The 27,255-nt window shown below is 40.5% G+C and overlaps 1 protein-coding gene across 2 annotated transcripts in view; it reads right to left on the bottom strand.

Annotated features, from left to right (window-relative positions):
- stx8 (syntaxin 8) overlaps nt 1-27,255 on the bottom strand; it is a 50,832-nt gene that overhangs the window by 20,249 nt on the left and 3,328 nt on the right. Inside the window, exons 6-8 of one of the 2 annotated variants that reach the window (XM_034203404.1) lie at nt 15,528-15,661; nt 14,474-14,566; nt 3,387-4,675 (exon numbers count right to left, since the gene is read on the bottom strand). In XM_034203404.1, the coding sequence (XP_034059295.1) occupies nt 4,635-4,675; nt 14,474-14,566; nt 15,528-15,661 (268 nt within the window). In that variant the 3' untranslated portion in view covers nt 3,387-4,634. Of the gene's footprint in view, nt 1-3,386; nt 4,676-14,473; nt 14,567-15,527; nt 15,662-27,255 lie in introns of those variants that run through there. The other variant, XM_034203403.1, reaches the window with a different exon arrangement.

Here is a 27,255-nt window from a genome sequence, read left to right on the forward strand (position 1 = left end):
TTCTAGACAAAAACACCAAAACGCTGTACATTCATCTGAGTGACTTTAGTGAATTCTAGTAGAAAAAACAACATATTTTACCAGGAACTTTCTTAAGTTAACCAGTAGATTCCACATCTATTACACATGCAGACAACTAACATATAAGACAATTGAGGGTTATTTAGGGGTTGCATCATATTGATTAAGTACAAGGTAACGTATATAATTGTGTAAAACAAATTAGAATGGAAAACATTTCAATTCAAACATTGTTTTCTCCCACTGTCTACAAAGCAGTGTTGGAAAGTAGTATGGCCTTAAGCCAAAATAATACATGACTTTCTTTGGTGATAATTATTTGCACATTGCAACCTATACCTGCTATATCCATTTATATAGCATCCGAGTGTGTTTTCCAATAACACTAAATACAAGTTATCTATTAATTATCTATCTATTACTAGGGAAGGAAGAGACATAGAGAAACAGACCGGGAAATTCCCATTAACTAAACAACTGTGTTTTAATTGAAATAATCTGACTCTAATAACTCGATAAACCCGGCGGTGAGTGGAGCTTCCTGGCAATTCATCGGCTGGCCGACCGACTGACTGACTGACGAGTTATGGAGAAGACTTTGATCTTCCTGCCAGACGTTTCGCTCATAATGCACTCACACGCATGGCGACACATATGCTCCCATGCTCAGACGCTGACACAAACACACGTGTATCCACACTGATCTATGAACATCATACAGACAAGCACACCACAACAGGCATGCAGAAAGAGGAAGGCGCACACACACACTTGCACACCCACACACTTCCCGGATGTGACAGGCTTCCGACAAACATTTGCCACCCAGACTGAAGAGGAGTCATCTTCCCTGTGTTAACCCACAGCGCTATTTGAAGGGAGAACAGGAGCAAGAAGAAACACAGAGCCATATCACCTCTGATAGAGGTGTTTTATTGTGGAAAAGAGTGTTCAGAGCCAGCTGTTATTTATGTGCTGAAGATTAGAGGAGGTGCGGAACATAAAACAGAGTCGTTGTTCAGCCTGGAAAAGTCTCAGATAAGGCAGGATCAAGTTTTGGTTTGTGGCTGTCAGTGGACTTTACTTGGTATCATGCACGGTGCATTAGCGCAATATAAAAAGATCTTTAAATATGGATCTGAGGTTCAACGTCCCAATAAGTGGTTCTACTTCTGAGAAGGAAGTTAATTGAGTGAAATTGAAGTGTCATTGTAGTTTCAAATAGGTGTAAAGAGATTGTAACATTTGCAGTTGACAGAAGCCTGTGATACAAGTTTAAAATGCCTCTTTCGAGGGGGTAAAGAAGAAGAAATGTGTAAAAAGAAAAATAGAGTGGTGGGAAATTGCAGGAAGTGCACATTTTGGTGATGATGTAAACGGGGTGCAAAGTCAGGTGCACCATACACAGATTCTGTGGCGGGACCTTTTTCACATCCTGGCCAGATGTTAGCAATCCACTGGCCAGTGACCTTCTCGCACAGCTGTGTAAGGTGAGCCCTTAGAGTACAACAGGTGCAGGACAGCGGTTAACCAATCCTGCTTCCCCTGTTAAAACAACGTGCCCGCATGATGACAGAATGACAAAGAGACAAAACATTGTAAATATAAATGCAGGATATAACTGCTAAGGGCTTTAAACTACAGATACAACCAGATCTAGACCTACTGATGCCAATTAAACACTTTTGAATCTGGAACTGACAGAGGTGGTAACACTTGGCATAGAAGGGGGCACATCGTTGCTGAAAGTGTTGGTGAGTACTGCGATGGATTTAAGGTAATTGCGCTCTATACTCAGAGGCCAGAATAAATGTTTGGCCAACAGCGCGGCTGAAACAATTTCCCATCCTGAGAGGAAACAGCCTCCCACATAGCTTTTGGACAGGAGCGATGCAGGGGCATATAGCTAACAGCTAAAACATGAAGCAACAAGACCACATGCTCCCCTGTGAGCTATACACTGACTGTTGAAAAAAATATGGATGCACAGACAGTCAGCTATACGGAGAAAAACCACAAGCATGCGCATGTGTAAGTGTAGTCCTAGTAGCTCTCTCACATACAAGACCTATGAATTACCACCAACACCAGAGTACATGTCTCATTGCCGCACTGTCGTTGCTATAAAGTCTGACAGCGCACCACAAGCTTCAGCCATTCAAACAGCTGCACCTACAGCTGTCTTGTAATTACAAAGCTCCTCCAGGAGGTGAAAAGGAGGAGGTGCTGATTACTGGAGAAGAAAAAAACTCCTCGGAGGAATTAAACTAATTAACAAATCCTGTGTGAGATCCTGTGAGATCCTGTGAAACCCTCCTCATCTGCCCTAAACTTGGATCATTCCACCAACCATAACACATCCATCCCATGGAGGAGAAAGCACACAGCCGTGAATCACTTTAGTAGGGAGGTGTAAACACAGAAAGTGAGCTCCATAGCTGGTGTGCCCCCACTGCTGCCTCTACTGCCCACTAGTGGGTTCATGTGTGGGCTGCATGAGGGGAAGGTGACTTGATATTTCTTTACTATATAATCAATAGTTAAAGGAAGAGAATGTTTAAAATGCTTAAGCAACAGTAACCACTTTTGTTGAGATTTTTCTTATCATGATAAACTAACTATATAAGGTATAATCAATTGCAGAGCTTTTATATGTATTTGCACTGTATTTTTAAACAAGAATGGTCGGTAAGAATTCTGAACAATGTTGGATATTGTGTAAACGCGTATGTTTATCCTCTTTCGTCTGGAAAGTGCAGCTCTATGCCCACATGTTCAGCCTGTATCAAATGTTTAACAATAGCCGCTTGGAAACCAAACGGGAGGCTGGTTTTAAGCCAAGAGTAAAACAGATGAGAATGATTAGATAACAGATCAAAAGCTTTTTTGTTAGGGCAGCACAGATATGTGCATTCACATTACACATAAAATGGACGTCAACCGTTTACCATAAAGGGCCTCTTATTTAAATTGTGAGTCAAACATAGGTTTTCAAACAGTTTTTTTTTTTTATATGGGGGGGGGGGTTATCACCCTTAGTCTAGCATGCAGATTGTGTCTGATAACACACATGCGGGGTTTTCGGATAACAGATCAAATGGATGGGGCATGAAACATTCCCCACTTCAAGGTTTTGGTCTATAAAAGGAAACACATCAGTGACACATTTGTTCAAAGACTTGTAACAGTTTCTGATGGGACGGATATATACAGTATCACTTTGAAGGTGAGGTGATAGCTATCACACACATTTCCTCCAGTAAAACACCTGTCAAATGAACAATACACATGTTATTTCTACAGTAAACTTGTGCTAATATGTTAGTACAAAAGGGCAGAAGAATAATAAATACAAACAACTGCAGTTTTTGCAAACATCTTAAAAACTGTATAGGTTTATTGTGGGGAAAAAAACATAAGCAAAAGAATGTATGTTGGTAAACCCAAAAAGCACAAGCTGTTGAGTGGAGAATTTATCCTCCCACTTTTTACATGTAAAGTGTTACTGGAGTTTTGAAAGGGGCTCTATGGAAAATGTTATTATAATTCCACCTTCTTTAAAAATCCTCCTCCTAAAAATCTCTAAATGGTATTGCTTTCTTTCATTATTTTCTTTGCAATATCGATAAAACTTTATGTTCCTTGAGAATGACATAATCTCTTTATATCCTAGCTCACCCTTTTTCAAAATGCTTTTAATAATGCCCCGAGCCCTTCCAAGTCTCTATATTTTTGTTTTTCTCCATCACCCTCCTTCCTATTCGCCCCCTCACTCCCTGGATTCACCGTCTTGCACAGGGCATCCGTAAGATTAGCCCACCCTGCTCTCTACTGCACTGTGTGTGTGTGTGTGTGTGTGTGTGTGTGTGTGTGTGTGTGTGTGTGTGTGTGTGTGTGTGTGTGTGTGTGTGTGTGTGTGTGTGTGTGTGTGTGTGTGTGTGTGTGTGTGTGTGTGTGAGGTCCTGCACTGACTTCTACCTGGAACTCCGTCCCATTTGAGGCTGGCCAGTGGCCTCTGAGCCCCTCATGCAGATATAAATATGGCCTGTGTGCCAGTCACAACCTGACAACATGTGCTGGACATGTGGTGTAGACTCTCAGAACAAACACTATGATGTCACACTCAGACAAGGCACTTACACTCTCAAACACACATATACACTATTAGTGCTCAAGAACAGATGTATATATGTGCACTAGTACACACACATAAACACATAAAAATGCCCAGCAAATGAAGGTGCAATCTTCCCCCTTGTGCTTAAATGGGAACCACGTGCTGGTTTTGGGTTGAGGCAGACTGGGTAAAGTAAGTCCTTCCACTCATTATGTGGGATGATCCATGCTACCCCGGGGCTGCGGGAACGCGAGGCAGCCCTCCGCTCGGCGGCCCTTTGAACGTGGCCTCCAAACCGGAGCGGTTAGCAATTAAATAAACAGAGGAGGAGATTTGTTCCCTCTGTCACTCGCCTTCGCCAACAGGAACCTGCCGGGCCAAGCCTGAGTCAGTCTGAGGTACCATTTAATGGCAGGGAATCCTTTGCCCAGAGCCAAAGGAACTGGCAGCTGAAATTGCAGAGGTTCCCAACCACCAATACCACCAACACATACGGCTAATGTGCTTCCACTGGACAATCTCCCCACGAAAGCTCTCCTGGGAAAAATTACAGCAAAGTATCAACATCAGTTTGCCGTTAAATTGTACACATACCACACGCACTAGGCAATTCTCCTTGGCTGTGCAAACACAATTCTGTCAAATCATAACATCCTCCTTTTGAGCAGGTAATACAGTGAGGTAATGCTGACTATCGTAATATCCAATGGCTGATACTTCATATGATTGATGTATTTACCACTGATTGGCTGGAGCCACACGAGAACAGTAACGTAAACTAACCGAAATCGTTATCAAAAAAGTATTCCGTTCACACGCAATAGGCACCAGAAACATGTCTTTCCCTTTATATATACAGTCTATGGTCCTTCCACACGAGATATGCTCGACCCGCTGGAGACGCTATGCCGGGCCTGTAAGTGGCGCTGTACTAACGTCACAAAATACACCAAAAGCAGCGAAGAGGACTTCCGAGCATGGTTTCCATGGTTGCCCTTCTGTTTATTCTCCGCGGTGGATTTAGCAGCAGAGGTGGGGAGAAAGAGGCAGGGCTCTTTTTCTCCGTCAGCAGCAGCTGATCTCTGATATCTCTCTCCTGTCCGATTAGACTTCACTCGCATTTATGTCCATATCGATCAGATCTAGCTAGTTCTAGCTAATGATATGACTGCCTGTGTCAAAGGACACCTAAACAATAAGCGACATTTTGACCAGAGAATTTTAGATTTCGGTTAACGGAAACTCTGCCGTGCGGGGGGGTCTGCTGGAGGCACCTGCTGGGTGCACTGTCCTGCGAGATACCGGGACCTGGCTCGAAACACTCGGAAAACTGTTGTTGTTGTTGGCGAAACACATCAGCAATGACGCGGGTGACACGGGGGTGAGCAGGAGAGGTGGGGAGAGGCGGGGCTATTGCGTCATCGTTATCAGAAAATGATCGTATAGGGCGTAGACACGGAGCCATTTGGCCCCCCAGAGCGTTTTGTCCGCAGATCTACCCACCTTGGGACCCGTTATCGTTATCTGCGTTTCCCTGTCTGCCTCGTGTGGCCGAACCGTCTATATGATAAAGAACTGTAGCGGATACGACCGTTACCGTTCTCGTGTGGCTCCAGCCTAAGTGTCCCACAGTGATGATCAATTGCAGAGGTCTTATCCTATATCTCTTTTGCAGTTATACTGTAGGATTTTCAAAGCGATTCCGAAAAGGACATTACTAACAATTACATATTAAATAATGATATACAATTCATCAAAGAGTTTAACATTCCTTAAGTCAAATACAAACTTGTGTTTTGTTGTATGTTTCATGACTCCAAAACCAGTTTATGTTAATGCCGGTTCATAAATATATTGCTGGTCTGCGTTACATGACAGAACTGGCTTTTTTATGTCTTTAAATGCCTAAAATAAATAAACAACCCTATAAATGTCAATATGAATCATTATATTCGCTATAATATTAACAACAATAACTTGTTGCGTGTCTCCAATAAAAGTATGATTTACATATTGCAAGTTGAAAAGAGAATGAAAGTGTAAGTAAAAGTAGCTTGTTAAAATAAAATGTAGCATCTTTGTGTGGTTGGAAGTTATGGAAGCTGATGGAAGCCAAGTAAAAGTCAAGTCAAACCTGGTATTGGCAAGACAAGTCAGACTTTAAACATAACAAAAAGAGCAGCCACTCAGAAATAAATATAAACAGCTGTTGGTAATTGTAAGTTAAGTATTCAAAAAGGACATCCAATAGTTGATGTGTGGATGGTTAAAACATTAATAGTAATAGAATAGATTGCAGAATATATTGTCACAGCATTAGCATTACAGTAAAACTCATTATGCCAGCTAAACCCCACTAATGTCCACTAAAATGGTATTAAAAATACGGATTATTAACACATGGTAGTGAAACCAAACCCTTTAAAGAACACACAAAGCCCAATAAGTGTTTGTCTCCAAGTGTTGCGTCATCCCCTGTTCAAAAGATTATGGTGGGAAATAACTGGTTAACTCATACCTCTCTAAATATACTTTCTCTTGTGTTTTTTTCAGGGCTAATGCACAATTGATAGTTTGTGAAAAAGCTTGGGCCTGCCAGCTTGGTGGCTATGCGTGTTGTGAAGGATGGATGGAGTAGAGAATGGAGGGGGAAACAGCCTCGCCCAGTCTCTACACGGGCCTGTTGGTGGACATCTGGATGTGATCCGGCTCTGTAGATGAGCTGAGCAGGACCGACCACACCTCATTCCTGCTGCTCTAAGTGCCTGTCTTCATTACAAATATGGTATAACTGTGGTGTGTAAATATATGTGTTTGCACAGGTCAGAAAGAAAGAAGGTACGACCGTAAGTGAATCTCCTATTCCGCCTTGCCCTTTTCTGCCACACCACACATTCTCCAAGCTGAAGCTGATGACTTTATTCAAAATCAATCTCACAGCTATCATTTGTCCGATTTACTTGCTGAAAGAAACACGTCAGCAAGATAAACTGTATTCTATTATCAGTTTTGGAACCGGTGGTGTGCTAAACAGACGATACTTGAGTTTAATAGACTCAAATGAGAGAATTCTCAATTACCATTTCAAGCTAAAATCCCCCAAAAGAAACATCAGGTTCCACAAAGGTGCAGAGTAAGAATCATTTGATCCATAGAGCTGTGAGGTGGATAGGTCTTAATGTGCTAGGATATCCCTTACACAACAGAACAGAGAAACGTCCAGATATAAGTCACAGAAATTGTGATAAACCGTGTTGCATTAGTGTCAAATGTGATGCAATCAACCATATTTGAAAACCTTCTGTATATGTTCAATGCACCTTGATTTAATCCCTTATCTGTTGGGCATTACACAACATCTATTAAAAGTGTTCTGTTGTAATACACAGCTAAAAAAGTCTATACTTTAGCTTAAGGTTAAAATACGAGGACGCTCTGCATCAAAAGTATTAATACAGAAGTTGGGCACAAAACTAACAATGACGACGGTTAAACTGCCCCATTCTCAAACTGCTGCCAAATCAGCCATGAACGTTTTTACCGGTATTTAAACCATCGCTCTCTTTTACTACTGCCACACATAAGTTGTGTCTTTCTGAAGTCTGATCATTTCTGCCACAAGCTTTTAATGTGGGGTCTTTCCTGCTAATGACTGTCACCACCAGCACACATTTGTTCCAGATGGATCGAGAGAAATCAAAGCCAGGATTTGACAACAAAGCTTGCAGCTTGTAGAGCAGAGAGCGTGAAGGAGGGAAACCTCTTAAAGCAAAACCCTCGTACATACTGCCATCTATTATTAATAACAACAATACAAATAAGAAAATACAGGTTGAGGGCACGGCCACTGTAGATAGACATGTCCACACTAGTTGATCATCCGTGATGATTAAGAGGGATCTTTTTTGTATGTTTAAAGTGGACCTATCATGCTATATTTGAAAAATATATTGTAGGGCCATACCTATATAAAACATGTCTCTTTTTCAAAATATCAAACAGATCACCCATTGTTGCCATGCCTCATATTGCTCACACCCCTCTTTTGAAGCCCTGTTAGAGAAATTCATATTTTGGGTCCTTAGCTTGAAATAAATAAATAAGAGGAGGCGGGGCTAATGCCTGATCAGAATTCTACCAGAGATAAAGTTAAATTTGGTTGTGATGTTTCGCCATCCTGTTTAAACCACGTCAAGGATTATTTCTGAAACACTATGGAGATCAAATGCTTTTTCTCTTGCAGGTTTATCACAAGGTGAGTTCTTTTTTTATTTCCTGCTTTTTAAACACGTGCTCTTCAATACAGGTTAGCTCTGAGTGTTAGCGAGGATTGCTAATGTGAACAAAGACGTCCAAAACACATCAGGCATTGTTTCTGATAGAGAGGGTTTTATTTTTCTGACGCTGCGTGAGTTCCCCAACGCACCGGGGACACATATTTATATATAAAAGACATCACAAAGTGCATTTTGCATGATAGGTCCCCTTTAAATATTGTTTTTAACAAAAATCCCTTATCCCTTATTCTGCCTTTCATAATCAAGAAGGTATGATTGATTTCTCTGCATGGTCAGTAAATAGCAAAAGTGAGTGTGTATTTGAAAACAAGCTACTGTGCCACTGTTGTTAAACCCACATAAGAAAACATTCAGACACATTTTTACGTGTGGATTTTTTTCATTTCAACATAGACTTTCAATTCAATACAATTAAAGCCAATAAAATCACATAAAAATCAAACTTTTCGGGCAGAAAAGATACGTAAGAACAACCTGGGGCCTAAAAACACTATTAAAAAGCTACATTTCAAACGGAAAGTGGAGAAAATCTAAGCCAAATCCCATGCTTTCTGACTGTTAAAATGGGGCATGAATCCAGTGAGGGAAACAAAAGAAGGTGTGATTGATGAAATGTCTCAAGTTGTGTTTCTTTAGCTACCAGAAATGTTAATTTCCCTGCTGTGCCTAAACTGGAATATTCATCACAGGCTTGTGGTTGATGCGACCCAAGTCCCTCATGTCATTGGGCCCCTCTTCTTCACAACTCTATCAGTGTGACACCAACAGGCCTCAGACAGAGATGGATGCTGGGATGGATAGATAGAGAAACAAGGGCAAAAGGGCTCGTGATTGATCGTATCCTGGTTAGGAAGCTGGGCACAGGAGGCTTGGCCTGGGGACTTGAGGTGCCAGTCCAATCTTCATTTGGCCTTTTAGTTGTCATTCCATCACTCATTCACTGTCATCAATGTCTTTTCAGAATCTTAAACTCTCTAAAACAGAATAATCTTTTAAAAAGTTTAAATAAAGAACAGTTTAATCTATAAAACTATTGTTCTGGAGTAAGGTTGAGTAAATATTGAATAATCTGGTTAAAACACAACTTTATACATCACTTTATATCATTGTCTAAAATCGAAATGCTTTTCAATTTGGAAACATCCCAAGGATCTAAAAATTCAATTAATTTATATATTTATATGTATTTGAAAGATGAGATCTTTCATTCCTCCTATTTGGATCCTTTTTGTTTTTTGACACACAAAATAGGTTATTGAAATGTGGGGCTTTTGTCACTTTTATTTGGTATTTTAAGAATAAATGACTGAATTAATGAAAAAGAAATTGCATTGAGAAAGAAAACACAATAATGGATTTAATCATTAGTTGCAGCCCTGCATACAGGTTATTCTCAGTTCACAGAGGTATTTTGAGAGCAGTGTAGTTGGCATGAAAAATGTGAACAAATAATATCACAGCGTGGGTGTGTAATCCCTCCATCACGTACGGACAGTTCTGGATTATTTCCAAAGTCAAACACCAGTCAGCCAATCTGGTGGTCACACAAAATGATGCCCTCTTTCGCGGCTCATTGCAAACTTGCCATTCCTCTGCTGACAACACTCTTTTGAATATCACATCATGACTCTGCATTTCCATGCCGTCTGGAAAACACTACTCACTACTACTTGCCTCATTTTCAAACGGAGCAAATCAAACAAACAATAAATCAATCTACAAGTCTAACCACACGGACTTTTTGCACAGTGCCATCATTAGTATGGTTTATTTGCTCACCGAGCTGTTTCTAAAAGCAGAAGCAAGCACAGGGCTGTGTTCTGTGGGGTAGATGCTGATGTCACTGAGCTGCAGCAGTAAGTGCCCCTCTCCTCTCACTCTACTGTTTATTTGGATGTCATTAGTGCTGTCCAGCGTGGGCCTATACATGCTCTACTTACGCAAAATCAAATCAGTGATCTAATTATTAGCAAGAAGTCCATCATTGGAGCGAGGCCTATTCTGTTTCTTACGGTAAGTGGTTGGCACACACTTTTACCAACAACAACAAAAATTAGACTCCTGTTGAACTTCAGACATGTTAGGAGTTGGTTGAAAATAGATAAACGCATCATTCATGCATTCATTTGATTAGTCCACACCTGAAAGAGGATTTAGTTTGCGTGTATTATTGAGTCTCTATTACATCATATGGTTTTTAATCATTTCTACTGTAGACAAGAGTTTTAACAGTACATGGCATATGTCATAGCTGCAGTATCTCACCACCAGTCAAAACTAATTTAAATGAAGCCCCTTAAAATCTGAGACAGCCTCAAACTCGTACCGCCATTTTCCCAAGCTAGCCACTGTCTGTAGAGACAGAAGTACAAGACATTGACACAGAGTGAGTCATTGTCCAGGCCACAATATGAGAAATATCAACACCAATAAAGTGAAATTAATGTTGATCTTCCTCGGCGGGAAGGCAGACTACTGCTGATGCAAGCCATTCCCGTTGGTATGTGCCGGACTATTTTCTGCAACATTTAATTTGGAAATGAAAATATACCATTACTATTCAGTAACATCATGTTACAAAATGAAAAAACGCGATGACAGCTCATCGTTTAACTAACTTTACCACACTAACAATCATGATTTAATTTCTCTTTTTGTTATGACTGGCTAGTAAGGAAAATGTTCAGTATGCAATGGATTAATGTTATGAGCTGTAAAGCAGACTGAAATTGAGGTAATCGGTCTGCTGCTCACTCTTTTTTATATTCAGTGCATTTTGATCCAGTTGAGAGGGAGAGGGGAGTAACTGGGGGCTTTGGGTTCATCTCTAAACCTCTGAAAAGGGTCATCTTCCTTGATGACCTCAGCCGGATTTGTTTCCCGAAAAAGGAAATGACTGCAACCTCCACTGCACTTGGGTCGTGAGCTAGACTTGAGGAGCCAAACTACAAAGAGCTTAATCTATTTATAGGAAAACACTGCCACAGTACAGTGATCAGGGGAAAAAGGAACCCTACAAGACAGAAAGACAGTCGGACGCCAAGGTTACGCGCCAACTGTCAAGATCAACGAGGAGCCTTGCCATTCGCCTGCTTAATAACGTATATCCATTTTCCTTGCCTCTCTGAAAACATTACTTACTTTTTACATTGTCGATTGTGACATATTATAATACAAGTAAGAAAGCGCCAACAAAGCTGTCTCATGCAATAATAATAAAAACGAATTTGAGTACAAGAATAACTGTCTTTTCAGTTTTTTATTTGCAGTCCACATTCATTTGCTGAGACTTAATGTCTCATATTTGGAAAAACAGTACTAGGAGAAGCCACACTCTAACCATAGTTTAAATCAGAGCATAGTTAATACTTTAATAACAGGGATATAAAACTAAAGAATACAAAAGCTACGTTCCTCACATACTGGATTAACTACCGAAGAGAGCTGAAGTGAGGGCATAGCTTACAACGGAAAAGTAACAACAGTCTCTTCATAAACATACTTTGGTTATATCATACCATATATTATTTTGTAATAAATACAACTGTCATAGCAACAGTACTTACACAATAACTTGCTATGCCAAGCAGGAATGAGGGGGAAAACAGTTATGAGTTGCCATTTTCTTATATTGAGTGATTTGCAAATTGCCATAGTGACTCAACAATCTAGAGCTCAAACAACACACACAAGACTGAAAGTTAAAACAACAAGGAGGACAAGCATACTTTTTTCTACTGACAACATGCAGGGTTCAACACTAACTAAAAAAAAGTCACCCCTAAGTCTTTACAACTGTACATATGGGCAGCATTCAGGCAACACTTACTCTGCATATACTTTTTTAAAAACAGAAAAAAAATACATGAACATATTGTAGACTGTTACTATTCTTTATCAAAACTCAAAAGAGCCCTCAATCACAAACCCTCAATCAGGCTAAGAGAACACAAGCAGTCCCATTATAAACTAGTTATTCAACTAGATGTTTGATATATTCCATTTTCTCCATCCTGTGGAACACTAAGGAACAAGGACAACTCCCATAATTTAGGATGAGAGGATACAGAAGAGACGGAAAATATCTGGACTGTTAAAAGACACAAAGGAAAACAGGGAATGAGATGAGAGATGGAGGGTCAACAAAGGTCCCACGAAAGGAAAGAAACACGGGGAGGTAAAGAAAAGCTGTGGAAGGCCACAGCTCTGTGAAGTATTGCCTGTTGTCAGGAGGCCTTATGAACCCGGAGCTAAGGTCGTAAATTGTGGAGAGACCGGGAGTGGCTTGGATTGGTTTGAGAAGAAATTCTACATCCACACTTTATCATCTGTCTTTATGTACACAGGGACAAGTTACACAGCATGCGCCATGAATATATCGAGTAATAAAAAAGGGAAGTCTATATCCAAGTGTTATTATATCATAATACCAAGATATGCTTTCCTAAATGTTAACCAAATATGATGAAAATGTGATTTTACACAATCCTATAGTTTTGATTTACCCCCATAGAGCTGATTACAATACCAACAAATGGTGTGGGGTCATTACCGAAATACATAATTGAGTTTCAAAATGAATTGTCATGTAGAATCTAAGGATGAGTGTATGGACAGGCCATTGTTTCCACGGCAAAATGAATTTGCTTTCGCTTTCTTGAGGTGGAACTGGTGGAATTCTCAGTTACAACTCTCCCATCACCCGTTCACATTCATATTATTGGAAACACTGACTTCAAGCTGAAAGAACGAGAAGAAAAGTACGCCAGTCGGAGCATTAGAGCAATGATCCATCTCCAGTTCTACATGGTCACAGGAAAGAGGGCTAAAACAATCAGCTTTCCTTTCTTTCTCTTCCATTCTCCCATTGGTGTCAAGCAAACATCTGCCATTCCTTCTCAGCAGAAGGCAAGGTCGTTTGTTTCCATGTCGAGATCACTTTGTTATACAACCTGTTTGGGAACAACTGCTCAGACAGGATATTGCAGGGTAGTACAACGCCTTCTTTTCCCAACTAGAAGACCGTCAATGTTGTAGAAACGGACAATAACTGTCTGTACTTAATGTGTGGGAGACATATGCACATGAACAGCCCATCAGGGATCTTCTCTGAGATTGACACAAATTAAAAACCATAAAAATCATTAATTTAACTTGATGTTAGGCTCCAACAATGTCCTAAAAGCCCCATGTCAAGATTGAGGCGTTATCCCCTTGTTTTTCGCTAATTGTACAACTCAGAAAAGCAGCATAGCTCGCCAACAACTAGAACCCTGTTTTATTAGGTCAAGGTTGGGTAGCCATTGAGAAAGAAATATTAAGTCTAGAGTGCCTTCCTAACTGTCTGTGATAAAGACACCAGTCCCCTTTCTACAGTGACACTCACTAACTCTCCCTTTAATTGACCTGCAGTGTCTGAATTGTAGATTTTCTTTTCCTGATTGTGAAAAAAACAAGCCGACAGACAAAATTCAATGCAAAAACTTCTCTCACGTCTTGTGAGAGCGATGCATTAAAGGATTTAATTGTTCTTCGGTTGACAGATGATCGTCCCAAAGTCTTATGTCTCAAGTACCGCCTGTCTGAGAATAAAGCAGTCTGGGGCAATGCCCTCTGATCTTTATGGCAATATATACTTGTGAGGGAAGCTATTTAAGGACTGATGAAATAACTGAAATAACTCCAAAGCACCATTATCTCTGAGCAGATCTGATTCCACAAAACCTTTGCATGTTTTTCAATGCATTTAAGCAGAATAAAGATTATTTATGTATGCAAGACAAAGGATAATCTGGTGAAGAAGCCCTTGACCTGAATTTGAGGTCAGTCTTCCCGACAATGGTAGTGTGAGGGTGTGGGTGTGCTATGTCCGTGTTGCGGTGGCGTGAGGGAGTATCACTGTCCAACAGTTTACATGAGGCAAGACGTTCCATTGCAGAACAACTATGTCTGGTTGCTTTCGCACAGCAGTGTGTAATGTGTCTGGAATGTTTCTTTTGACGAATATGTACAGAAACACATGCAAATTCAACTTTACCATTCTGTTCATCCAGCTCATTGCCGATGTCCTGGCCCATTATCTTATGCCGGCTGATGACAGCTGCGAGTGCATCCAAGCCTGCATCCTGGACTGTGTAGAGAGGAAAGTTTAATTTTATACCAGATAAAATAGGAAAACTTACAGTTAAAGCACTGAGATTAAGCAATGCCAGACAACCATACAGAGAAACCGTTTATTGTAAACAATACAAATAATGTGATTTGTACCAGAATGGTACTACAAACAATAAAGTAACACTGCAGTCGCCATTTGAAAAGCAAATTGTAAGACGGGAGCAATTAGAGTATACTGTATTTGTAATATAATGAGCCAACTATTTGTGAAATAGGAATGACAGGCTGCTGGGGTCCAGCTCCGCTCACAGTGCCACATGTGAGTCATTCAGTACTTTACCCCACTCAACCATACTCATGTTATTATAACTGCGGCAGACCAAGGTGCAGAGAAAAAAACACTAAAGCTGAAAGAAAATATAAGAAAAGAAGAAAAGGAACAAAGAAAAGAAAAGAAACGTTTTGGTCTTTGTAGGTTTCCAAGTTTGACACACTCTGTACCACAGGATTGTTTTATTACCACAGGTTCAGGCGCTCACCATTACCCAACCGCACCAGCAATCCCACAGGAAAGCCACATGGAAACCTCCATGTGGTTTGGTTTCACTGTCTAAAGGGGAATCTGTGATCACAAATTCACAATAACCAGAGCCGTAATGGAGACATAGCAATGACGTGTCACTTGGAGTAAGGTGAACTATTGTCTAAGTCATCAAATCATGTCAGAGACTTTGAGGAATGTTTTCTAGATGTAAACTTTCATCATCATCTTTATATGTTAGCACACACCAGTATACCCTATAGAGGGTTAGTTAGATTTCAGACTTGATATTAAGTGTTTTTGGTTCCGCTATCCTGATCTGCTTGTTGTTAATGGAAAAGGAATTTGGTAAATTATTAACTTTTCATTACGCTAAGGTAGAAAAGCGTTTAGAAAGTCATTACACTAATTCAAAAACTCAATTATGTGTAATTACCTTCAATGACTCGTTGTTGCTGCTGTTTGATTTCGCCAAAGGTCAGCCCTCTGGTGTCCTCTGACTCGTTGATCAGCCAGGGGTTGGCCGCACCACCTCCACTCGTTCCTGACCCCATGCCCATCAACGTCGACCTGTAAAAACATTATTATAACAATGCTTTGTTTCCAAAATGTTTCACAGCAGTTCTTCGAGTTAAAGAACACTTTGTTTTGGAGACACTTTTCCCACCAAAAAGCAGAGCAGCAGCTGTGAAAGTAACAAAGACCAATCCCCCAATAGTTCACTAGAACTGATGGCAAAAGTCCTTTTTGGCTGACAATCATCATTCCATGCATCAGTGACTTTTGGTAAAGTAAACAGTTATATGCTTGTTTGAGATAGGAGTACAATGCAGATATGTACAACTCTTACAGCAAACACATCTGTACAAGGCATGTTCCCTTTTCAATACTGTACTCTTTCAAACATTTTAAGACAACATCAAAACCATTTAGTTCTCAGAAAAAAGTGTTGAGTTATTTGGTATTTAAGTCTTTTCATTGAAGAATACCAGGTTAGCTTGTGCATTTTGTAAACAGCGTGTGTTTATCTGTCACAGGACTGTGGACTGCTGAGGAGGTTTACACTCTGACGATGTGACAGACTAGACAGCTCTCTGTATTGTACTATGATGTGCTAAACAACGCTCTGTGGTTAAAAAGCGATTCCTCTGCTGATAGCTTAAAGCTGTGTTTCAGTTTGCGGTGATGTCTGCTGTGAGCAAGTCATATGCTGATCCAACACACTCTCACTCCATAATCGTCCAGGAGCGACATTTGGTCAGTGTCCGTGGCGTGCAGTTGTGACGCTCCTAGGCTCCTTCAGCTTCATAAAGGGACGCAAATAGATTTCAACTGATTGCAATGTATTCCCATCTGCGGCGGGATTTGACGCTCATGGAAGCATGGCTTCGTTTGTGTCGGCTGCCCTTAAAAGGCAATGTGAGCGTCCATTCTCATTGGATAACGGAGAATTGTACACCCGGAAGTAAGTATTCCCCTTACTGTCGATTGATTTTACAGTGATATCTGCACTACTCATCGACTAAAAAACACCAGATTATCCTTGTTAATTACACAACATTGATTGGTTTAAAGTGTACAATGCTTTTGTATTTTTCCCCTTCGATTCGGAGAAACAAATATTTTTTCGGAGTAAAGGATGGCAGAAGACACTACACTACCCAGAATCCCCAACTATCGTTTGGACTACACCATGTGCTCTGTTTGACAAACCGTTTTTTTTCACCATTCATTCCAGTTTTTTTGAAGAAATTGACGAGTAGAGGAGACGAGAAAAAAAGTATAACAGTATCGATCCTATTGGCTCTAGTATCGATATTTTGAAACGTAACGTAATATCGGAGGTATCGATATTTTGGGATCGATCCGCCCACCCCTAGACACGAGTAGATTTTAGCCGAGACCGGCGGAAAATATGTCTCAAAATTCCGTGTGTGTAAAAAGACGATCCGCGAACAGAGATTTGAGATCCGTGAACAGGGATTTGAGATCCGCAAGCGCATTTTTGGTCCACAAATACAAAATGGATTTACAAATGCCTGATCGAAAGGTGTAAATGTTAAAGAGATATTCACAGATCTTTTTTTTATTTGTGAACATATTTAGCGTATTTGTTTTACATTTACAAATCACATATTTACACACAAATTATTTTTATGTTCACACAAATAATGAGACATATCTATGCCCATACTGGCGTCTATGTCACATGATCTTCAAATTTCTCCCTGCAGAAAAAAAAAACATGGCCGAACTTCGTTTTATTCTCGGTGGAAAATGCCTATTTTAAAGTTAGTTTGGCCATTAAAATGCGTTTTGATGTCATTTGATGCGAGAAATATGAGTTGTTATTTCAGATGATGTGTGCAGTGGATGTACATGATCTTTAGTTTGCTAGTTATTACGAAGATTACTTCAGGAAATTGCATCCATAGAACATTGTTACCAAGGTGGTTACTAGGGACGCTGCTATCGATATTATTTCTGTTATGTTGTGTAACTGTTTAATGGTGTTATCTTTATAGCTACCCCCTTCCCCGTCAATGTATAGTGTTGGTCCACAGCGCAAACGTATTAGTTTAACAAAATCCGCATCTAAAGATATGTTATTTTCCCCTGTGCAATTCCAGTCTCACATCTCACAGCACATCGTCATTAACAAATACCGGAAACAGACCGAAAACATAAAAATTTTAAAAAAAAATACTTTATTCCGAGTGTGCTTGCTTTTCTCTTTGGAAGTCATCACATAACGGCATTGTAATACACGGTTCGGCTGCATTAAATATTACATATCTGCCGTAGTTCTGTATTTATAGAGCCCTGATGAGAAGACTTCTAGACAAACATGAGGAACTGAAAACGTGACGTGGATCATAAATATATCAGCCATTAAACAACATCTTACATTTCTTTTCACACAATACGTCTCCTTGCAGTATCAACACTAATTCGGCTGACTTTTATATTTGATCCAATTGGTAGATAGGCTGTATTTACACCATAAAGGTGCACAGCTGATATAAAGGGACACCTAGTGGTTAAAGCATGTTATTGAATTTCATTATTTGTATTATTAGATATTAATAGGATCCCTATAAAGTATATTCATTACTCGTTATTCTCTACTAATAGTTAATTAAAGACTGTATATAATGACTATTTTGCACATCCCTTTCAAGATTTTCTAAGGTTTATTGACATATCATATAGGCCTACACAACTATGGTGTAGTTATGCATTGAATGAAAAACTTGGGTCGGCAGATTCCTCAATAGTGCATTACAAGACATCTATCAATATTTGTGCATACCTCCAGCGATGTTAACTATGTTGAAGCACTTATTTTAACTGATATTATACATCATGTATTATACTCTTATAAGATGTATGTAGATATTTCATCTCCGGCCTTGTCAGGTATTGAACAATCAATAAATAAAGAACACAGAATTGTTAAATATAAAACACAGAATTTGTGTGATTATACTAAATGATTTACAAATAAACACCACTGCATATTTACAACTGTTACACATGCTGATGTAACGCAAATGTTCCAACTTGGGATCAATAAAGTATATCTTATCTTAAGCTGATCGATGGCTACTGCCATATTTGCAAAATTTGCCTCTGAACCTTGACAAGTGCATGTTTCAGGCTTATCAATTAATGTAATGTAATGTAATGTTATCAATTAACAACAGGAGGGGTCACAAACATAAGACCAGCTGTTAAATAAAGCTCTTCTGACCTTAGCTGGCATGTGTGTATATATATTAATGCTGCCCATTATGGGCACAAGCAATTTTCACCCATTTATTAATTATATGTTTTAAATTTGAGTGTTTCCTATCCCCTAAACCTCCAGGGATGTACACAGTTTAATACTGGCAACTTCTTATTATGGGAAATACGAAAACGTCTTTTAAAACTACAACTCCCAGTAGAGACATGCCATAGATAGAGAACATGTTGCGAAACACCATAGCCAGCATGTGTAGTTCTGGGGACGGGGTGGGGGAGGGGGGGACGCGGTGGACCCGTTCAAATCCAGTTTTGGACAGTCTGTCGTGGTTCCATCCCATTTCAAGTGCTGTTCGAGGCTCGGTGTAACCCTCGGAGCACACTCTCCAATCACAGAGCTTGAGGACTATCACAGGGTTTGTCAAACAGAGCACATGGTGTAGTCCAAACGATAGCTGGGGATTCTGGGTAGTGTAGTGTCTTCTGCCATCCTTTACTCCGAAAAAATATTTGTTTCTCCGAATCGAAGGGGAAAAATACAAAAGCATTGCACACAATTTAAACCAATCAATGTTGTGTAATTAACAAGGATAATCTGGTGTTTTTTAGTCGATGAGTAGTGCAGATATCACTGTAAAATCAATCGACAGTAAGGGGAATACTTACTTCCGGGTGTACAATTCTCCGTTATCCAATGAGAATGGACGCTCACATTGCCTTTAAGGGCAACCGACACAAACGAATGCCGTGCTTCCATGAGCGTCAAATCCCGCCGCAGATGGGAATACATTGCAATCAGTTGAAAGCTATTTGCGTCCCTTTATGAAGCTGAAGGAGCCTAGGAGCGTCACAACTGCACGCCACGGACACTGACCAAACGTCGCTCCTGGACGATTATGGAATGAGAGTGTGTTGGCTGATCAGGACAAGTAAAAGTGACCTGAGTCACATGTAGACATATCGATGACTAATGCAAAAAACTGTGCTTACTATTTATTTTGATGTAGTTTTTCCCAGGTATAGTTAAACCCAAGAACTTTCAAATTCCAAAGTTATTTTGGTTGAACTCTCCTTTGCCTGAGCAATACACAAAGCTACTCACCGTAACTCATTCATCTCTAAAGGAACATGGCGGACACTGCACCACGAAGCTCGGTTGCTCCTGTCTTTAGCCGGACTCTCAGCCGGTCTCGGGTAAAACCTGAGATCTACACTACGATTGACGGTAAAGTTATTGTGGAGGATTTGCTTCTTAACTTCTTTGCTGTAAAAATTAAGACATTAAGCCAGGATGAGATCGTCCTGTTGGCTGTAAACACGTTTGATTTTGAGTGGATAGAATCCTCAAAGAAAGTATTGTTTGATCTTTGCCCAACTATACAGCGGAACGTTTCCCATAAAGGGGAAAAGAAAGACATCAACAATATAAAAAGTTGCCTTAAAGTAATGAACGAGTGTGGAGAAAACACTCCCAGATTTGTTTCTTATTACTTGGATGAACTGCCGCCGGTGACATTTACTAACATGGATGTCTCAAGCCTACTTGGGAGAATGGAGCAGCTGTGCTCTGAGGTCTGCTCTATGAAGCACACAATGCAGCTACAGGCTGATGTAAGCGAAGATCTTCGTGCTATCACAGTGGACATCGATCGCCGCGTGTGTGCACAAGAGCGCTCCACTGACCTGACACGGGGCCTTGATGGCTCAGATGCGGCGGCGGTGGACGGGGCCCGCCTGGACGGCACAGCACTGGGGGCAGCACAGGCAGGAGCCTCAAACTCGGGCTTCGGAGTGAGGGCTGCGGCGGGGGCCTCTGCTCTGAACGTGGAGAGGGCTACAACAATGGATAGTCCCAGTGGATCAACGTTTTTGCCAGGCTCTCCAAAGTGGAGTCATGTTGTGAAAAAAGGCCGACGTCATGCCTTAGAGAAGGCTGCTGATAAACCAAGATTGCGCACTGTTGCTCCCGAGCGGAAAAATAAATCCGGTAACGTGCCTATTGTTGGCACCGGAGCTGCGGGCAACATCAAAGTGATCAAGACTAAGCTGGTGAGTGTTTTTGCTTCCAAGTTCTCACCAGACCTAGATGCTGAAACTTTGTCTGTGTATCTTAAAGAAAAACTTGGCCGTGAGGTTGCCTGTTGCCAACAAATTGGCACTATACACGGTAGATACGGTTCATTTAAAGTATCTGCTGAATGCAATGAGGTCAGCGAAATGTACAATCCGGAGATCTGGCCAGAAGGGGCATTTGTCCGGCGATATTATGAACCGCGCAGAGCGGGAGTTATCGGCTCAAACACTGCACCTACTGCGGGGGGGAATGAGTGTGCCTGCTGGTGCTATGGGCACTCACTTGTCTCGCTAAATGACTATTCGGGTCTTGTCGTACAACTGTCGTGGCCTTCGTATGGGCCAGAGCGCAGGGGATAAAGCTTGCCGCATTGTAGTTGACCACCTTCTGGAGAACTGTGACATACTATGTATGCAAGAGACATTTTTAGCGAAGCAAGACTTGGAAAAACGTAACTCTTTCAATGATAATTTCCGTGGGGCTGGGGAGTCTACTACTGACTTTGGCATGGGAATAGTCAGAGGAAGGATATCAGGGGGTGTGGCTATCCTGTGGAATAAGAACCTTGATTCATCAATAAATGTGGTTAGGCTTTGTGCCGACTGGTGCATTGCAATACAGTTTACTCACAATGACAAGGAATTTATTATTCTAAATGTGTATACACCCTATGAATGTCATCAGAATGAGGATGAATATCTAAATAGGCTTGCTTTCATTAATTCCTTTATTCAAAGCAATAGTTCTTCTTGTGTGTATGTCATTGGGGATATGAATGCAGATATCTCAGAGAGGAACTCATTATTTGCCAAGCATATGGCTCAGTTCTGTCAAGATAACAATTTTATATTGTCAAGCAAGGTGTTTTTGCCTGCAGATAGTTATACCTACATTAGCGAGGCCTGGCATACTACATCATGGCTTGATCATTGTATTAGTACAGCTGATGCGCATGCTTCACTTGAGTGTATGAGCATTCTGTATGGGACAGCAACGACTGATCATATACCTGTTGCTATGTCAATAAATGTCGAACATCTACCTGGGCTAACCAGAAATGTAAATAGTGTTCAAACAGAAACTCTAGACTGGTCAACCCTCACAAAGGAAGACATTACATCCTATTATGCTCAGACGGATACATCCTTAATTAATATTCATCTACCTAGAGATGCAATTATGTGTAGTGATGTTAACTGTAAGGATGCAAAGCATAGGAGTGATATCTGCTCCATGTACAGTGATATAGTAAGTGCTCTGTATGAAGGCAGTAAGCCTTACTACAAAAGTAACAATAAGACTCATAACATCAGGCCTGGCTGGAATAGGTATGTAGCTGAGTATCATGCTGAAGCCTGTGAAGCCACCAAATCATGGGCTATGGCAGGCAGACCCAGACAAGGGTCTGTATTTGAGTACAAGAAGCTTACTAATGCAAGATACAAGTATGCTATTCGCTTCATCTGTAAAAATGAGCAAGCCATGAGGGCCGATTCCATGGCTAAGAAGCTGCTAAGTAACAATGTTATGGATTTTTGGAAAGAAGTGAGGGCTATTAATAAATAAAAATATCTCTACCATGCACTGTTGACGGAACATCCGGAAACAGACAACATTGTAGAGTTATGGCAACAGCATTATAGTACCTTATTCAACTGTGTCCAAAGTGAACTGTATAGGGTAGATGATATTGATAAAAATGAGTCAATGGTGATAATACCACATGAGGTGTGCCAAGCTATAAACAAGCTGTCGGACAACAAAGCCAGTGGTGTAGATCATATTTCTGCTGAACATCTTAAATATGCTAGTGTAAAGATAGCTCCTCTTCTTTCTATCTGCTTTACTGCCTTTATGAGTCATGGCTTGTTACCAGACTCAATGTTGTCTGTTCTGTTAGTGCCAGTTATTAAGGACAAAGCCAGTAAAGTGGGAAGCCTAGATAACTATAGGCCCATAGCATTAGCCAGCATATTGTCAAAAGTCCTAGAGAGAATTCTGCTGGACAGATTAGATGACTTTATTAACTCAACAGATAACCAGTTTGGCTTTAAGGCTAAACATGGCACTGACTTGTGTATTTCCTTAAAGGAAATTGTCAACAAATATAGAGGTAATAACTAGGGCCGGGACTTTAACGCGTTAATTAAGATTAATTAATTGCACAAAAATTAATGCGTTAAAAAAATTAACGCATTTTAATCGCACTTATTTTTGCACCGCGGAACGTTTCTCACTGGATGAGTTTCAGGCGTACCGATTATACTGGAGCACCAACTAACGTTCATGACTTCAGACAACAACAAACCACAGTGAACAACAGTGGGAAATTTTGTTTTAAAAAACGGACGGATGGAAGCGTCGATAAGAGCACGGTTGTGTGCAAATTATGCAAAAAGGAATTCGCATATCACCGCAGCACATCAAGCCTCAAGTATCACCTCAATGCAAAACATATAGCAGCTAGCGTGGAAGCTAGCGTGGACGTTAGCCTCTTTTATCGCGTTCACACCAAAAAGAGCCGGTACTAAAATTAGTTCATGAGAACCTTTTTACCCCCACGAAAGTCCCTGCTAGAGAGCAGAGAGCTGCTAGAGAGCAGGGACTTCGTGCGGCTCTCTTGTGAGAAAAGAGCTATATTTCTGATTGGCTGGGCGGATTGCAAACCACGCCCCGTAAAACTCCCAAAAAGTTTTGTGAAGCCGCCATTTTATTATCCTCGCATTAGCATTATTAGCATTAGCATTATCCCAGCGCAGAAACGCAGAGAGACTAACTTATGGCAACACAAAATAAAACATGGGAGCGGTGGAGATGAGGAGGTGTCGGCGTTCTGGCGATTTACTCGGAAGGCTTCAGTAGAAGCTGCTGGGAGTCCCAGCAGCTTCTACTGAAGCCTTCCCCAACTCCGGGGACTTCCGGCCGGGGACTTTGGGCGGCAGTATACGCCGTGAAGTGGTTTGCGGCCTGCCAGTAAACCCAAAGCAGAAGAAGAAGAAGTGACGTCAGCGGCTTCATTTGCCTAATCCTCCCCCAGGTTCAAAGAGTTCTCATGAACTAAGTTCTCATGAACCTTTGTGGGAAAAGTACTGCGGTGTGAATGCGCCTAATGGTATACTAAAATCCATGTGAAAAAAATTGCTTCTCACTGTTCTCAGGTCAAATATGTATGTGATTAAAAATGCGATTAATTTCGATTAATTAATTACAAAGCCTCTAATTAATTAGATTAATTTTTTTAATCGAGTCCCGGCCCTAGTAATAACTCATCAGTTCTTATGTGTTTCATTGATGCTTCTAAAGCCTTTGATTGTGTTAATCATAGGAAGTCATTTGTTAAACTGAGTCAAAGAGGGGTGCCCAAATACATTGTGAGAATTCTGGTCTACTCGTATGGCCACCAGACTATGCAAATGGAGAATAGGGTCTCAGCCCCATTTGGGGTTAGCAATGGTGTCAGACAAGGTGGAATTATGTCCCCAGTTCTTTTTAACCTTTATATTGATGATCTGTCCAAGCGACTGAAAGCCTGTAATACTGGATGCATGATTGGTAGTACTCTAGTGAACCATATTATGTATGCAGATGATCTTGTGGGCTGAGTCCATCTAGCACTGGTCTTCAGCAGCTTCTTGCTGTTTGTTCTGTGTATGGTGTGGAACATGACATCAAATACAACGCCAGTAAGAGTGCTGTCATGATCTTTAGAACCAAAGAAGATAAATGTCTAACATTTCCTGATTTTAAATTGTCTGATATTAATCTTAGTGTCTGTAATAAGTTAAAATATCTTGGACACTTTATTACAGAACAAATGACAGATGATGAAAATATTTATAGGCAATGCCGCATGATGTATGCACAAGCAAACATTCTCCTACGTAAGTTTAGTGCATGTACAGATGGAGTGAAGATGTCTCTGTTCAGATACGGCACATCTGTGGTCAAACTACAGAAAAGCAAGTTTACGGAAACTTCAAGTAGCTTATAATGATGCCATGAGAATATTGCTGAAGAGACCTCGATGGTCTAGTGCAAGTGAAATGTTTGTGGCTGCAGGAGTCAATACTCTACAAGCTGTTTTAAGAAATCTTATGTATAAATGTATTTGCCGGCTTAATGACTGATAATGAAATCCTGTTGGCCTTATCGAACATAAGGTATAGTACTACACGCTACCAATCGCAGCTGTGGAGACATTGGTATAGTTGTCTCTTTGTAGGACACTGATTTAAATTATTCTTAAACTATGAATTATTTTTATGCTGTGTATGTAATTTATTATATGTAATGCCTTGTCTTTTATCTGGACCCTGAGTCTGTAATAAAGTTTTCAATCAATCAATCATCGCTCAGCTTGATGACTAATTCAAGTTACTTTTTGAAGTGGTCTGTAAAGCATCTTTAGACCATTCGCAAGGCTAGCTAACTGAAGCTGATACCGTTAGAAGAGAAGGGAAGACAAGGCATTTGGTCCAATCTCTCTGACATGTTTGATTACTATTAAACTGTTTGCCAGCCCTTCAATTCCTCCACAAAATTGCCCGGTGTGTGAAAATCCAATTAAACAGTCAGTGGGGAGCGCCAAAATCAGTCGGGCACATCTCTTGGCAGCAACAAAGTACTAGCCTGCCGCCATCAGGGCCTGAGCGCCCAGGTCCTGACTGAATGACTTGGACTGGGGAGATTTAACTAATTACAACTATTTCCCGTGCAATCAAATACAAAAGAAAGGTTAGTGAATTAAGGTGGAGAGGTGGGCCTGAGGGGTGACAAGGTGAACTGAGCCTTCAAAGGTAGGCGCCATGTCCTTCTTCTCTGAAATGGAGATGCTTAGAAAGTATTGTCTTATGGATAAATTAAAGTCTCCTCTGTAACCTTTATCCCTTTTACCCAAAGTTCTCACAAAAAAAGAGCGGCTTAGATTATCCAAGCATGGCCAATCCACCCCCACCGTCATTCTGTCCTCAGAGACCACACAGTGGGAACGGTTCCTACCCACAAATCCAAACTACCCACCACAAATCACTATTAAAGTTTGGTCCGACTGAGTAAACTTAAAACTATAAGACCACATGATTACAGTGTGCCAAGCTAATTTATTAGAACATTTCATTTGAGAATTTATTTTTCAGAGCCTTTTATGTAATTGGGTGTATGGTCTGTAAAAGATGAAAGTGTGTGCAAAGCACCACTAAGTAGATCAATCTTAAAACCAAAGCTTGTGAAAGTTATCAGAGAGAAGCATCAATAAAAGTGGTTTTCTAATCTGGTTCTACTGATCTGATGAAGCAGTGATGCTTGGTTTCATTATACGACATTTATGACTCCTAAAAACTCCCCGTACATTACATTACATTGCATTTAGCTGACGCTTTTATCCAAAGCGACTTACAATAAGTACATTCGACCAGGAAGACACAACCTTGAAGAAAACAGAATCATATAAGTACATCAGGTTTCATAGAGCCAAAATATTTCAAGTGCAAAGTAAGTACCGCACAGGAACTTTAATATAAATGCTGAGACTATACAATGTAAAAAATGAATGAAACACTGGAGGTAGTTGACAACATGACACCATTTCCTCTTCCTGTCACAACTTCCTGTCAAACAAATATTACCTGGACCAGACTAGGTCAAACATCACACAAAGAAATCAGTGCCTATGGTTTGCAAAGCTGTCACATTGACATGACATCACATGATGAAGAAGATATAAGCTGTGTATCTATCTGTTTGAAAAGCTCCATTAATACTGGAATGAATGCTCACTGGAGAGTTTGTGTAAACTCGCTACTTCTATTCTCGTTCATCAAGACAACCACACACCACACATTCATATGATTTTGTGTGTGTGTGTCCATTTCAGGAGGTGCCAAATGTGTGATCAGCAGTGCAAAGCGAGCAAGTCTCTTAATGAAAAAGAATTAGCCAGGAAGTTGATCGCCTTGTCAAAATGGCAGACAGACAGACTTCCTTCCGTGTGATAGCACAGGGAGAGGTCAGAGCACATGGGTCATACCGGATGTAAAAAGGCTTTCACAGAAAGTTAGTGACCAGTGACGTATCATCAAAGCAGAGAACAGAGCCTATGACCTCTCTGGTCAAGGACATAGACAAGAGAATGAGGATTCATTATTTTTAATTGGACAACCAGCCCCAGATATGACTTCTTTTTTTTTTATCCCAGAGGAAAATCACAAAATGAAAGACGGCATGTTCTGAGTAAAATACCCCCTGAGACATCATGGGATGATGCTTGGTTTTGCTCTTCTGACAATGACTGACATTGACAGTCAAAGAGGGAGGGAGGACAAATATTCAACACTTTTCTTTAAGT

This window comes from Gymnodraco acuticeps, unplaced genomic scaffold, assembly GCF_902827175.1.
Source record: "Gymnodraco acuticeps unplaced genomic scaffold, fGymAcu1.1, whole genome shotgun sequence".
In the NCBI taxonomy this organism is placed as follows: Eukaryota; Metazoa; Chordata; class Actinopteri; order Perciformes; family Bathydraconidae; genus Gymnodraco; species Gymnodraco acuticeps.